This window comes from Ursus maritimus, unplaced genomic scaffold (genome assembly GCF_017311325.1).
Source record: "Ursus maritimus isolate PB19 unplaced genomic scaffold, ASM1731132v1 scaffold_3, whole genome shotgun sequence".
NCBI classification, from domain to species: domain Eukaryota; kingdom Metazoa; phylum Chordata; class Mammalia; order Carnivora; family Ursidae; genus Ursus; species Ursus maritimus.
In genome coordinates this window covers 19140772-19156791 of record NW_024425563.1, presented here as the reverse complement: position 1 = coordinate 19156791, position 16020 = coordinate 19140772, and the positions used below count along the sequence as shown (strand labels likewise).

General features: G+C 38.6%; 1 protein-coding gene across 2 annotated transcripts in view; it reads left to right on the top strand.

The window, feature by feature from the left end:
• EXOC4 (exocyst complex component 4) overlaps positions 1-16020 on the top strand; it is a 716010-nt gene that overhangs the window by 206747 nt on the left and 493243 nt on the right. Inside the window, exon 10 of one of the 2 annotated variants that reach the window (XM_008707580.2) lies at positions 3921-4058. The exons of the other annotated variant lie outside the window; for it this stretch is intronic. Coding sequence (XP_008705802.2) covers positions 3921-3925 — 5 coding nt within the window. The 3' untranslated portion in view covers positions 3926-4058. Of the gene's footprint in view, positions 1-3920; positions 4059-16020 lie in introns of those variants that run through there. 2 annotated transcript variants of the gene reach the window in all.

The following is a 16020-nucleotide window of genomic DNA, read 5'->3' as shown; positions in this document are numbered from 1 at the left end:
AAAGTATAGGTTGGAGGAGGCCTCTATCCTCCGTATCTCCTTATTTGCAGGTACAGGCCTACTCATTTGAAAAAGCCTAGTGGGAGGTTTGATAAGCAGAGTAGAAGTCCTGTGATTTATCTTCTTCGTTCATTTTTAAGATAATAAAACTCAAATGGGTAGAGCACATTAATTGTCATTGATCCAAGTAGAAATGTATACTCAGTTTTGATTACAGTTTCTTTTCTGTCTTGGGGCTACTTAGTACTTCTGTTTATACTCAATAATATTACCTTTAGAGTGCTATTTTATTCCCATTAGTCTAATGAGTGGCATTTCTATAGCCCTGATATTAAAATATTCTGTAAATCTCCAACCACTTGAGAATTAACTTCTCTAAGAGGATTTGCTTTACATGGTAAATATGGAAGTATTGGCATCAGGAAAACTGGGCTCTTATACTGACCTGACCTGAATTTTCTGAGGTTTTCTCTCTAATGGGTTGTTGGTGACTGAGGTTGTGAATACTTAATGATATCATATGTAATTAATCTGTTTGGGTGTACCTCGCCTTAAGGTAGAGTGATATTTGAAATACATTAGCCATGAGTTGATTATCCTTTTTTACAAAAGGATTTATAATAGGAGTCTCTCAAATAGCAAACTTTTCTGTAATGGAGCATTTAAAGCAAGATTTCATTTATGTGCACATTTTCAGGGACATTTTGGCTGGAGTGAGGTACAGCAATTTTATACTCATCCTTCACATTTGTTCCACAGCCTTAAATATAAGAGCACTTGTAAAGCTTTATATCTTGAAATACGATTAGAAAATTCTTTGTAGTCTTAAATTTTACATAATGACTTTGTTAATAACTATGTAGCAATATGCAGGGGACATGAAAAAATACATTTTTTCTTCTTAAAATTGCATATAATTATTTCAAAATAACCTTAATCTTTCGTAGTTATCTCTTCTGTTTTAGATTCTAAAATAGTGTATAAAATTGATTCCCCTTCCTTTTATATATTTATATTCTTCCTTTTTTAAAAGACTGATCTTAACTTCCTCATATGTAAGATTTGTCTTATAATGAAATTATAATAGAATTTTTATAAATGTTAATTTCTTTATATGTTCCTAAGAACTAGTAAGTAATAAATATATTTTCCTGAGGTCATGAACAGACTAATGCATTATTTCAGATCATTTAGGAAATAAAAGTATTCTCATGCCAAGGTTGTCACTAAGTGTATCACCTCTTTGCCATAATCTTTGCAATGTAGATATTTATTTTATTTAAAACTGTTCTTTGTTTCTGGATTTAATTTATGACATGGGTTTATTTTCTGAAGAATTGTAGTTCAAACAAAGTCAAACAAACCATTGGTATCCGAGCCATGTGGAGGAGCCTGGAGGTCATGGGACGGACAGTTGGATCCCGAGAGTGCAAAACAGCTATCACAAAGCCTTAGGAAAGCCTATGAACCTCACTCTCGAGAAATGATCCCTGGTCATGATGCAGAACTAGTTGATGACCTATTACCTTATTTTAAGAAACCTTTGTTCTGCCCATTAATCATTCACACATGCAGATATGGGAAAAGAGTGAATACTCTTAAGTGAGATTGAAAAGTGATACATAGGCATTTCTCTTTATATACTACTTGAGTTAAAAGGTTTTTTTAAATAAAAAATTTGAAAAAAATTACAAATTTCTAGCATGTATCAGAACAATTTAAAAGTAAGTTAACTTTTTTTAAAAAAATGACATTTTTAAATATGACAGAAGTTACTGTCATATTTTTTAAATATTTTTTTATTATATTATGTTAGTCACCATACAGTACATCCCTGGTTTTTGATGTAAAGTTCAGTGATTCATTAGTTGCGTATAACACCCAGTGCACCATGCAATACGTGCCCTCCTTACTACCCATCGCCAGGCTATCCCATTCCCCCACCCCTCTCCCCTCTGAAGCCCGTATTTTTTAAACCATTTGGCCCACATTAATTTCGTAATATTTTTGCCAAATTTAGTAGTTTATATGATGCAACTAATTCTGACTTGAGCTGTTTTAGAAAATAGAGAAGATCAGAAACATTCATGGGGAATGTGGGGAAAGTAATTTTTAGATTGATGAGAATGCCAGAGAACAACTTGATCATTGTCCTGATAAGACACAATTCATAAGATAGTTTTATGTTTTCAGAATGAGGGTTGAGTCCTTTCAGGAATATTACTAGTTCGAGATGACCTTATCTGAAGTGATCTATTACCAAAATTCAGAAGAAATTGACATACGCATGCATGTAGTATGAGGTCTAGAAAATAAAACAGTAGATTTTAATGGTAGCAAGTGCTTTGGAGTTCATAATCTAGTCCTTTTTTTTTTTAAGACTTCATTTATTTGAGAGAGAACATGAGTGGGGGAAGGGCAGAGGGAGAGGGAGAAGCAGGCTCCCCGCTGAGCAGGGAGCCAGACTTGGGGCTCAATCCCCTTAGATCATGACCTGAGCTGAAGGCAGATGCTTAACCGACTGAGCCACCCAGACACCCTAATCTAGTACTTTTTGAGTTCATTATTTTAGTCCTAGAACCTGCTTTCTGTATGTTTTATTTCAGAGTTGAGTATAGAAAGCAGATTGAGGTGGAGGTGGCTTGACTAAATGGGGTCTGGGACTCAGAGCCCCACCTGCCCAGACCCCTCCTCCATCTGCTCCTCTCTTCTATGGAGCACCTGAGGCACCATGACAAAACGAAGCAGAGCGCTCTACAAAGGAACATTGGTAAGGAGACAGATGACATTATAGATTTGTAGGGCTGGGACAGGGAGTCAATAATGGGTGGTCAGACAACTGATGAACCATAAACAAAAAAGATGTTGAATTTGAAACTCATCATTTAGGAAACTAAATTTTGGGTGCGTTGAGAACTGAAACGTGAAAAGCAAAACTGATTGACACTTGAGTTCATAGTAGTGTTGTTTGAATAACAAAAACGTGGAAGTAACTCAAATACCATGGACAGGAGAATGGATTTATAAATCACAGCCTAGCCGTGCAGTAGAGTACTATGTAGCAATGAAAACGAATGAGCTGTACTGTATAGTAACTTGGTCGACTCTCAGAAGCAATCACAAAAGATGACATATGGTCGAATGCCATCTGTGTGCAGGTCAGAAGCAGTCAGGACTGAGTAATATGGTGAGGTGTGTATCTTTATGTGATGAAAATGTGGAGAAGGTAAGGTAGGGAGCATGAACAGAAAATTCAGGAAAGAGATCACCTCTGGAAAGGATAGAGGAGGGGATAATCAGAGAGGAGCTCAAGGCTTCAAGGATAATAGTACTGTTCTATTTCTTAAGCTAAGCGATGGAGATGCTGTTGTATTTTTAAAACTGTACTAAAATGGTCTATACATCCAGATATTATACATTTCATAGGAAGTACAAATATAATAATTTGTAAAAGGCCTCTTAAGTCCCCAGAGACACAACCATCTGTAGTGTAATGCTCCTACAGGAAAGTCTTCGGGAAATTTGGAGTGTTCTGCGAGAGCTAGATTGGTTCTTGGCCTGCACCATTCCACTGCAATGCCAGGTTCATGCCACAGCAGTGCATTACTACTGAACTCCAACTGTCCCTAAAATAGTTCCTGAGCAGTCAGCTCCAGGAGCAGGAGTGCTCCCTGCCAACTTCCCCGCCCCCCGCTCCCTCAGCCTCATCTCGCCCGTCAGAACCCAGTGCCCGGTGAGGTCAGCAGCTAGTCTACTTTTGTGTCCTGTGTTTTCTAGCCAGCCATGAACATGTAATTTAATTCTAACCAGTAGAATGTACATGAAAGTGATGTGTATAACTTCAGGTCTTATATTTAAAGGGACGGAACAGGCTGTCCCTTTTTTCCCAGCCCAGTGTGTGTGAACGTGTTCTCACACAGGATGAATGACGTGTGGTGGGGAGCCATCTGAGACCGTGCGGACGAGATGGTGGAGCAATGGTGAGATAGAAGCCGCTTGAGCTGGATATTGTGCAGCGTCGGACCTCTGATGACCAGAGCCACTGTACCATCCCAGACTTCTCTGTGAGATAGGAATAAAGTGTCTTGTTCAAGTCCATGGTATTTTGGTTCTCTGCTACTTGAAGCTCTGCTTATATCCTGATTAATTCAACATGCAAACAAGTGATCACAGCACGGTGATACACATTATGATGGAGTTGTGTAGATCTGTAACTAAGATGTGTATACAGTGCTGGGAAGGCAGGGAGGCTTTCATAGGTGTTTCAAGCTGCTTATGAAAGATGAAGAGAAGCTTTGCAGATAAAAGAGGGGTGGGCATTTCAGGCAGTGGACATGGCAGGGATAAATGTATGGAAGTGTGAGCATATAGTCTTTTCTTGTTTCATAACATGAGTTAGAAGGATATAACTTTTTAAAAAAAAATATTCGAGAGAGAGAAAACACTGGGGAGTGGGAGCAGAGGGAGAGGAGAGTCTCAAGTAGACTCTGCACTGAGCTCGGAGCCTGACACAGAGCTCGATCCCATGACCCTGAGATCATGACCTGAGCCAAAACCAAGAGTCAGACGTTCATCTGACTGCGTCACCCAGGTGTCCCTAACTTTTTCTATTAAGGAACTCAGTTTATGTATACAGACCACTACTGATTATAATTTGTTACTTTCAGGAACCAGAGATAATAGAAGGGACACCAAAGCTGTTGAGAATGGCTTGGGCCATTGTTCATGATAACAAGAGGTTAAGAATTGATAGAACCAATGGTGTCCTGGTGACGATAGGAAAATAAAAGTCATGTTACACCTGAGTATAAGCTAAATGCAATCACTGTACTGGATTTTCTGAGGGGTATTCAAATGGTATAGCTATGCCCCTTGATTAATTTTTTTGTAGGAAAAACAACTATTTTAAATGCAACTATTGTAGTGTATTTAGGATGTGCAAGGTAGATTTGGCTGGAGATACTGGCAGGGACCGGATCATGAAGGACTAGCCTTACCTAATTATAGAGTACCTTGTTCAGCTTGGACTGCAAATGGCAGCTTGGTTGTGTATGGAGATTGAAGAGTTCTGTGTGCTCACATCTGATTTCCAGCTTGTAATTGTGTGGATGAAAATATGCATCAAGTTACTTTTGGCTTCACCACAATTTTAAACTCAAAAAGCCCATATTACAGTAATATATGATAGTATGTATGAATGCTACATGAATATTGTAATAGTCATAATATAGGATGTTCATTCCTAGAATTGTGATGACATCTACTGAATTGCAGCCAGTTCATTTGCATATTCATGCCCACTTAGCTCAAATAAGTCCCTGTTTGTTTGCACATTAACGTCTGATTTCAGCACCAGTTAACTAATTTACATATCCCTGTTCAGTTGGTTAGTGATGTTCATATGTGGAATATTGGTGCAGCTGTTTGTGCTACGAGTAGCTTGGGGAGCACGGTGGTTTAGTGGAAGGAGTACCTATTACTCATCCTGCTTTTACTAGGCAAGTCACGTTACCTTTCTGAGCCCTAGATTGCTCATCTGTATAATGAAGTTAGCAACACTTACCCTGCGTATTTCTTAGGGTTGTTGTATCAATTGACAGATCAGAGGTGACAGCTTATAGGCAACATTTCTAGGCTACCTATATTCTAGGCCTGTTCCTGGAAAATCCGCATATAGGAGAGTTCTAGGTGTCATGGAAGACGACTTGCAAGCAGACACAGTTTTAATGAATGTTGTAAATACGTCTGGAAGCATGGAGGAGAAAACACTGAATGTTGCCAGGCAGAGTCATAGAAGGTGTTACAAAGAAGGAATCTCTATATTGCAGTTGGAAAGGTGAGTTAGCCACACTGCCCCAGGAAAGAGCACTCACTGCAAGTAGGGAGAAGATGGAAACGACACCGCGATATGTGAGAGCTTCATAGGATAGTAGGTATTTGGGGGTTGAAGCAGAGAATATTAGGAAAGATAGGACTTAGAAGAGGGAGACAGGTGGGCAGGTCTCAGAGGACCTGGTATAACAGCGAGAAGACATGGTTTTTGTCCTCCAGGGGCTTAAAGCAGGAGAGTGACATAATGAAATCTGCATTCTAGAAAAAGTATCCCAGGGGTTCTGTAGGGGATAAATTGAGTATAGTGAGGCAAGTTATGTTGTTATTTCAGGTGAGAGCTTATAAGATCATGCCAGCTTTTTAGGAGGTGACAGCAGAGAGGGTGGAGGGGGGAGTAGATCCAAATGCCAGTTTCGAGGAAGAGTCAGATGAACATGATGACTCCTTCTTTGTGGAGTTTGAGCAAAGATAGGCGTTTTGGCTGATTCCCAGTTTTCTAATCTGGTGACTTGGGTAGGTAATGATTTTATTTAAGATAGGAAATATAAGAAGAGGGTAGTTTTTATGGAGTGTTAGGGGTAAAGATAGCTTTTTTTTTTTAACTTATTTTCAGGGTTTCTCTTTTAGTTTTGCTTAAATCTATCCAGCCTAATCTAACCACATCTAATCTGACCGAATCTGTTATCGACTCCCTCATATTTAAGGCATTCAGCAGTGTTTGATTGCTCATCACTGTTCCCCTTCCTAAGTCCAGTGTTGGAGCTTCCCTCCTCCTGCTTCTCTTTTTAGATTGCAAATACTACTTTCTCCTTTTTAGGTTTTGGTTGATCTATTAATTTGAGTGCTCATTTTAAACTCTTTGAAGAATATGAATTCTTTACTTTTTGCTCCTGGGTGGGTCTGTATTTTTATTACTAAAATCAAGCTACCATTCATCTTCTTAATGTCTCGCTTTGTGATTTTGTGCCAAGTCACTTAACTGGTTTTCTCAGTTAGTAGAGAGAAGTTAAATGATTTCTATGACTCTCAGCCGGTCCAAAGCTCTGGGTTCTTGATTCTCAGTACTTGGTCTGTTCCTAAAGATCGGAGTCTGAGGACTAGTTAGAGGTTCAGAGCATGGTGTCTGCAGTCGGGCTTACTGCTTGGGTGACTTTGGGCAAACTGACTCCTTTGTGTGTCAGTTTCACTTTCTATAGAGTGAATATACTTATGTCATAGGGCTGTGGTGAGGATGAAATGTGTTAACACATATAAAGTGTTGAGAACTGTGCCTGGCACGAATTAAGTACTGATTAAATGTTAACTATTGCTAATTTATCTGGGGTGCCCCCCCCAGCACCTGGCACCATTCACACATAGGAGACGCTTACTCTTTTTTAAATTAGTGGATGAATAGGCATGCTAATGTTCAAATATATTCCAGTAAAATCTCCCAGAATGGTCCTTAGAAAGTCCTTTTATCCCCCTGTTCTCTTCTTTGACAAAAGTTCTTCTGGAGTGTTGACAAATTGTGCTTTCATCGGTGATCATTGCAATCAAGTGATGTTAAGTGGCATCCACTGAGGTGGTCTGGGTGGGCAGCACTTAGTGACTCTTTAGTGACCTGTTCTTACCACTTACATCCACCCAGAGGTAAATACTCATGGCAATAATGAAAGTGGCCATTTCTCTTTGAAATCAGTTTGATATTCAATGCCACTAACTGCATTTTACTCTGTAAATAATTGAGGATGATTAGTATATGGCAAAATAGGAGGTTAAATGGAAAGGTCATTCCTTCTCTTTCTGAATTAACTACCTTACATCTGATCATTTGGCGATGTTTTACAAACACCGTTGTCTTGCCTGCCCCTTACCTTCATTCTGAAGTCACTTCCTGGCTACTAGTAAAAACAAAAAACAAGAGAAAGGAGTTATACTCTAACTTGTAATTTGCTAACAACTCTTAACCTAAAAAGCCTTAGAGCTAGCAGAGATCTCAGATGCGTATCATAAATAGAAATGATCTTTTGAAAACAACATAAATTCTTAAAAACAATAAAAGGTGTGTGACTGAAACTAGTTTTAAAAAGATGGCAGCTAATCTGAAAGGGAAATTTTTGACTTGGCTTGGAAGGTGAGCAATTAACTGTGTATGGCCGTCATTCCCCACAGCATGGTTGCAGGAGGAGGACAGGTAAAAGTGAGGCTGTTGATGGGATGGGATACACCACTCATCTATGATTATCTCTCCTTTCTAGATTCTATGACTCTTACTGGGAATCAGTAATCCTGACTCCTCTTGAATGCCTTATTGAATCATTTAAAAAGAATTTCCCAAGAGAAGATCTTGTGCCGTAAGAATTCTTTAGCATCTAAATTGAATGGTTGTCTCTGATCATTTCTAAACTGTTTACTCTGATGAACTCAATAGGTGGAGTTTCCTCAGATGCAGAATTTGGACTTATTTCCTAAGAAATTGAAATCCTTTGTTACCTAAATGGTAGTATGGTTCTTTTTTATACCTTCACTTCTAGGACATTTTTGGACAAATATAATGCCCAAGGGGAACAATTAGGTTGGTTTTAGATGATGTTTGCTGGGATTTTAGCCATAATTATTTGTTGACACTTTGAAATTTGTAGCTGTCTCAATAACTTTTAGAATATATGTTATATAAACAGAGATTGTCTCTAGCATATGAGCTTTAGTTCCCTATGAACTGAATCCTTTCTGCTCTTCCTTTTTTCTACCTTATTTTTTTTATTATTCTCACCATTTTATTCTCTTTTTATTTAAGTAGAATATACCTACAATAAAGTGTATAAGTGTGCTTACCTTAAATATAGAGCCAAGTTTTTGCGTGTAGATACACACCTGTAACTAGCCCCTAGAAGGCTTTCTCATCTGCTTCGTAGTCAGTACCATCCCCTCAGGGTAGCCACTCCTCTGATTCATAATGCTGTCACTTATGTTTTGCCTGTTCTTTAAATCTGTGTAGATAGACTCATATAACATCTCGTGTATCGAGCTGCTTTTGCTCAGCATGATGTCTGTGAGATTCATTCATGTTATCATATGTATCAGTTTGTTTTTCTTGCTATATATTTTGTTGTATGATTAGAGGACAATTTATTCATTCTCCTGTTTATAGATATTTATCATTTCTACTTTGGGGCTATGACAAATCTGCTATAAGCCATTTTGTACAGAAACACTAATTTCTTTTAGGGACATATCTAGGAGTGGAATTGCTGGATCATGAGACAGTCATACGTTTAGCTTTAGAAGATACTAATAGGCATTTTACAATTACAGAAATAATGAGAAGTTGCTTGAGAATTTCAGTTCCACGTTCTCACTACAATGTGATTTTATCAGCCTCTTAAGTTTTTGCCATTCTGGTGGATGTGTAGTCTGCCTTACGGTTCTCGTTTTTGTTTTGCTTTTTGTTGTTTTTAAGATTTATTTATTTGAGAGAGAGAGAGAGAGAGACAGAGAACACGAGCAAGAGGCAGAGAGGGAGAGAGAATCTCAAGCAGACTCTGTGCTGAGCACGGAGCCTAATGACGGGGCTCCATCTCACGACCCCGAGATCACGACCCAAGCTGAAACCAAGAGTCAGATGCTTAACCATCTGCACCACCCACGCACCTTGTTGTTTTCATTTTTTATTTTTATTTTTAAAGATTTTATTTACTTATTTGTCAGAGAGAGAGAGAGACTAGCAGAGGGAGATGCAGGCTCCCTGCTCAGGAGCCAGATGCGGGACTCAATCCTAGGACCCTGGGATCATGACCTGAGCCGAAGGCAGACACTTAACCAACTGAGCCACCCAGGCGCCCCTGTTGTTTTCATTTTTAAAAAGAATCTCTGCGCTCTCCCTAATTGTGCTGCTCTTCTCCTCCCCTCAATCTGGCAGTCGTTTCTGGATACAATTATTTAGTGTGCAAGCTATATCCCAATTCACTAATTTATGGTACAGCTCTTTATAGAGAAGTGACCTTGTGTTCTTCCTAGGAAGGCCTGATGGTGTATATACATTTTTACCCAGAATTCTCAGGTGGCCTTTCTTGCGAAAAATCACTTACTAATTTGTTAGAACTTTTGAGGTGGAATATAAAGATATCTCCTCTCTTTCCTCTTTGCCACTTTTTGGTCAATGGTTTTCTATTTTGAATTATATCTTTATTACATGTATCTTACTGATATTCCTACTGGTGGTGGGCAGAACCCTAAAAGGATCCCAATCACCTGCAACCTTTATAATTCCTCTTCCTGTGTGTGGGCTGGATCTGTGAATATGATGGAGTATCATTCCCACGATTAGGTTACATTATAAGGCAACTGTCATGGGATTTTCCAGATGTATTAAAGTCCCTACTGATTGTCTTTAAGTAATTCAAAAGGGAAATTATACTTTGTGGGCCTAACCTAACCATGTGAGTTCTTAAGAGACAAGAATCACTAGCAGATGCTGGCCTTGAGGAAGTAATTCTTGTGGGAAGAGCATGCTATGTGGCAGGTACCCATAGCTGGTTTCTGGGAGTCAAGAGCCAGTTCAACAGCCGGCCAGAACACACAGCTCAGTCCTACAACCAAAAGGAAGTGAATTCTGCCAACAACCCGAATGAGCTAGGAAGAGGACCTGGAGCCTCAGATAAGGTTGCAGCCCTGGTTGACCTTGATTTTAGATTTTAGTGAGACCCTGAGCATAGGATCCCGCTAACCCAGGCCTGGACTTCTGACCCACAGAAATTGTGACGTAATAAATTTGTATCATTTTAAGCTGCTAAACTTGTGGTAATTTGTTACACGTCAATAGAATACTAATATGCGACCCAGTCTTGATACTCCATGATTGCCCCTTTCAGATTCTCAAATACTTCCTCAGACTAACGGGTAGAAGTTGCTAGAATAGTTCTTCCTGTAAGCAAGGAAAAGAGCCAAATTTATTCTAGCTGTCAGTCTTCCTTCCTGCCTTTCAGTTCTCTATGACTTTGATTTGGAAGCTGAGAGGGACTTTGAGAAAGGATGGTGGTCTAATAGTGTTTCTGTGGTTTTGTAGACTTTACAGTAGGAAATGACAGTTTAAAAACATTTATAATAATTTATATATACAACAGTACAAAATGGTCGCCATCATGATAGCCTTCTGAGGCAAAGCAGTACGGAGTCTACTACCTCGCTGGGCTGTCTCTCGAGCACCCGACCCTGAACATGTCCAAATCAAACTCACAATCTCCCCTTCTCCCCACCACCCCAAAACCCTTGCCTCTTGCAGTGTATTTGATTTCATTAAATGGCATTGTCCACTTACCAGTTGCTAAACCTGGAAGTCATCCTCCTTTTCTGTATGCGATTCATCTATTCCCAGATCCTAGTGATACTACTGCCTCCTAACCCCTCTACTGTTACAAGCCCATCGATTCTTTATTTTTTTAAAAGCGACTTCGCCTCCACCCAGGTCCTAATTGCCATCACCTCTTGTTTGGTCATACCTCCACCTCGAGTCCTTCCAGACCATTCGTTATATTGGAACCAGAGTGACTTAAAAATATTCAGTGATTTTTTTTTTTTTCCTTAACCATCTCTTAGTATGAAGTACCATGTCCCTTCATACACCTAATAATGTTCTGCCTGATTTGGGCACCAATTGCACACAGCCTCTTTCGCGGCCTCCTTTCTGACCACAGCCGTGTTGGGCTTCTCAGGACATGCCATCCCCATTCAGGCCTTGCCGCCTCCTTGTGTGCTGCTCCCTATATCTGGAATTGGCTCACCCCACCTTCCCTTTCTCCTTGATAAGTAGTTGTCAATTTTAAGGTAGTTCTCTGCCTTGTATGATTTTTAAATAATGCTTACTAAGTACTTACTATGTGTCAATCAGTATTGTAAAAAATTTTACATGGAGCGTCTTCTTTTATTCTCTCAACTCTTACTTCTTGAGGAAACTTTTTTTGTTTTGTTTTGTTTTAATCCCTCCCTACCCTGCCCAACTAGGTCAGCTTCCTCATTTGTAGCACACGGCCTGCTTATAATTACTCAGTTTTTCTCATTGTTTGTGTAAAATGTATGTTCAGTATTTATCCTAAGTTCCAAGCTGACAGGCACCGTGTTTGAGTTTACCTTACATCTCAATTTCCTCCTACAGTGTCTGGCATCTATAGTAAGCACCCAATAAATATTCATGCTTTTTGCAAATGAGAAGAAGTACAATATTACACATTAACCAAATGGTGAACTAGGTAGAAGTTTAGGTCTTTTCAAGCTTAGAACTTTTTCCAATATGTTAGTAATACTTGAGGTGAGACATGAATATATCACAGATTAAATTAGGAAGGAAGTTAAGGGAAACTAATATCTGAGAGAGAAGAGTGAAGTTACTGAGATGTCATTTTTTTGGAGTACGTACATAATTATCACGTGACTCTCATAATCATTTTGTGAAGGAGGGCTAAATAAGGCAAATAGCTTATTTTTTACGGCTGAGAAAACCATGGCTCATAGAGGTTAAGTAACTTGATTAAAGTCACACAACTTATAAATGTTAGAGTTGAACAATTGATATCATGGAGTTTATTATATAGGGTTTGCAGAATCACTTACATTTGGAATAGCTTGTGCATTTTTCTCTTTTATTGAGGTAATTTACATACAATAAGCCACATTCACTTAAAATGAGCAATTCGTTGAGTTTTGATAGATGTGTTTACCTGTTGTGATACCGAGCATTTTCACCACTCAGGTTTCCTTGTGCCCTTTTGTAGACCATTTCTCTCTCCGTTCCCAGCTTTAGGTAACTACTGACATGATTTGTCCCAATAGTTTAGCTTGCAATTTCTAAATTTTATATAACTGGACTCATGTAGTATACAGTTTTGTGACTGGCTTCTTTGAGAACATAAAGACTTTGACATTTATCCATGTTACTGCATCTGTCAGTAATTCGTTCCTTTCTTATTGCTGCGTGGTACTCTGTTGTATGGATATACCACAACAGAGATACACTGTACCTCATTATTTATCCTTCTAGCTGTTGATGTGTGTTTGGGTTGTTTCCAGGTTTTGGTTATTGTGAATAACGCTGCTGTAAACATTCGTGTACAAGTCTTGGTGTGGCACGTAAATTTTCATTTCTCTTGGGAATACTTAGGAGTGGAGTTGCGGGTCCTGTGGTAGGTGTATGTTCAACTTTTTAAGAAACTGCTAGTTTTTTAAAGCGAGAGTATCATTTTATATTTCCACCAGCAGTATATGCCAACACTTGGTATTGTTAGTCTTTCTAATTTCAGATATTCTAGTGGGTGTACAGTGGTATCTCGTGGTGGCTTGTGAATTTTTTAATGTAATCTTATTGATGCGTAGAAGGCTATAGACCTGTGGGTTCGAGCATTCTATATCCAAGTCAGAATCAACCTCCAGTCCTTTTTCTCTTGTTGTAATCATTAGTCCAAGCCTGTTACTCTGTCATTTCGTTTAGCATAACTTTTTTTATACCTACCTTCATGAATTTAGAGAAAGGAGACATAACTATTTCACAGGTCAACTGGAAAGCCACATTTTTATTAATTTATGTGTTAAAAATAGTATTTGTTAAATATGCTCATCATTGTGCATCTGTATTGTTCTAGCATCTTCTGAAAGTTTGTACAGTATTACTAAATAGGTAGTGAGTGAATTCTAAATAAGTCCTGCTCTGAAGCTAAAAATTCCCAATTGTTGCCTTATTAGTAATCATAGGATTAATGCAAAGTGCTGCTAATTAAGACTTGCTTTTTTTCTTTGAGTGCCGCCATGGCAGCAAATGGTATCTTATACTGACAAGCTGTAAATTAAAATTTGCAGAATGCAAGACCCAGTCTAGGGAAAATGAAGTTATGTATAGGTGACTTGTTCCATTTGAATTAATCAAAGGGCTGCTGGTGTAGACCAGCTGTGTTCTGTGATGACAAAAACGAATCTTGACATTTTGGATAATGAAAATCCAGTTCAGCACCTCTTAGAGATATGTATGATAATATCTTGTCAGTCAGAAGCAGAGGGAAGGAGGGAAGCAAAAACCCTGTCTTATTAAAACAGACAATGTGACAAGTGGACATTGTTGGATCTCTAGTTTCTAGGGGAAAAAATGCCAAGGGAAGCCTCTTTTTAAAAAATGAGAGGAATAGCTGTTTTACGGAAGGAGGGTGAAAAGATTTGACTTCTGATGCATGACCTCTGTGACAGTTGACTTTGTTCATGATTCCTAGTTTCATGGTTTATTTTACTGGGGTGTGGGATGAGGCATGAAAAGCCTGGAAAGGAGACTCACTTTTTTAAGTTTGACAGTATTAATGCAATCATCTAGTTCATACCTTGTAAGCCCACTTATTATTTCCTCTGCGTGTGTTTTTTCTAGTTTAGCGGATTAGCTGCACTGTCTCTTCAAAGGCTATCCAATCAAGGAGGGGTTATTAAAACCAGGGCGATTTATGACTGAGAATTAATTAGAGAAGCATTTTCATGCAAAACATCCAATTTTTTGATTAGCAATGGAGCAGGGCTGCAATTAACACTCTAGGAAGCTTAAATTTCCAGCTTTTTGATTCTCAGGAAATGAGATTATCAAACCAGGGTCAGACACTTGACAGCAAAGCGGGGTGGGGGAGTGTGAAATTTATATGTAAAAAAAAAATTGTCTTTTGATTTTAATTCTGAGATTGCCATTAAGGCAATGGGAAATTCAGAGAAAGGAAAGAACAAGAAATCTGAAAATGTAAGAACCTGAAATGTCTGATTCTTTAGTGGCCTATTTGCTATGCAAAGTATCTGTTATCAATGTTTGCTTGGAATATGTTTTAGAAGCACAGTGATATTTTTTGTTTCCTGCATTATTACTTATTATTCAGTTTTTCTCTAATAAATTTTGTTTACATATTCAATTGCTGAGCAAATATTTAAAGTATTTATATGCTTTGGAGAGAAGCCAGCATTTTCTTTCATTAGAAAAGGAACCTTTTTTCCTAAATGGTGGTTTGCTATTTTCAGTCTATTTATTTTGTTTCTTTACTGGGGGGTGTTTTTAATTATTTTAAATCAATTGAGACATAATCTAGGTAGTGAGTTATCTCAAGACATAGATTACCGCTTAATGATAAGTGACCTTTGACAAGCTTAGGTGCCTAAGATAAGAAGTAATGCAACCCCAGGCCTCCTGTAAAGCAGTGTATTCTGTCATCAGCATAATTGGTGCTCCCCAAGGAAATACAACATAATGAAAATTCATTTGTTCAGGAAAATATTTTTCACCCCCTCTTTTCTTAATTTAGACATCTAATTTCAATTGAGAACTCGAGGAGCAATGGATCTTTTGTGTTTGTGCACTCTGCCAGGGTGAGATGCTTCTCTTTTTCTTCTTTACCAATTAGATTCTAAGATTTTTAAGTAAAGGGACCTTGTCAGTACTTCTGAGTTATCCAGCGTTTTCTTCACTGCCCGGCTTTTTTGCACTCACGATGGTGCTGGGCACATCTGAAGCTGTCAGTGTGTACATTTATGGACTGCATCAGGGAGATGTTTGAGTCCAGTACTAAGATGGAATGCAGGTGACGAGCCCTGCCTAGGCCTGGGGTGGTGGTGGCGTTTTGAATTTGGCTTTTCTCATGCTCTGCCAGCGTGGATCTTCTCTATTTATATAAAGGGTCAGAGCTTTTGTTAGAATCTTGGGGGTTATTTTAAAAAACAGATTTATAAGCAGTTTTTGGACTGTGCTCACCATGAATGGAAGAGACCATATGGTGACTCTGTAATCAGTGATTTCTGTCGTTGCATTTTTCTCCCCAAAGCATCTCTGATTTAGGAGCAGGATTCATTGATCTAGTCCATCATTCTTGCAATCCCACTATGGATTCTCAGCTTTATTTGTCAGTCTTGCTTAATCTTCCTTCCTTTGTTGGTGAAGAGTATCTATCACCGGCTGGATGAAAATTGGCTGCAGTTTAATCTTCGGGAAAGGAGGAGGAAAAACTGCCAATCAGGGGCTTAAGACTTGATCCTGTCAGATTTGTAGCCATCAGCCTCAAATGCTGATCTTCATGTTTTTAGATGTTGATGATTATATGCTTTTTTTGGTATCTAATAAATGTTTGCTGAAAAAATTTATAGGGTTATGTTTATCGGTGTTTTCTTTGTTGGAAAATGTTTCTGTGTTTCCAGATCCACACATGG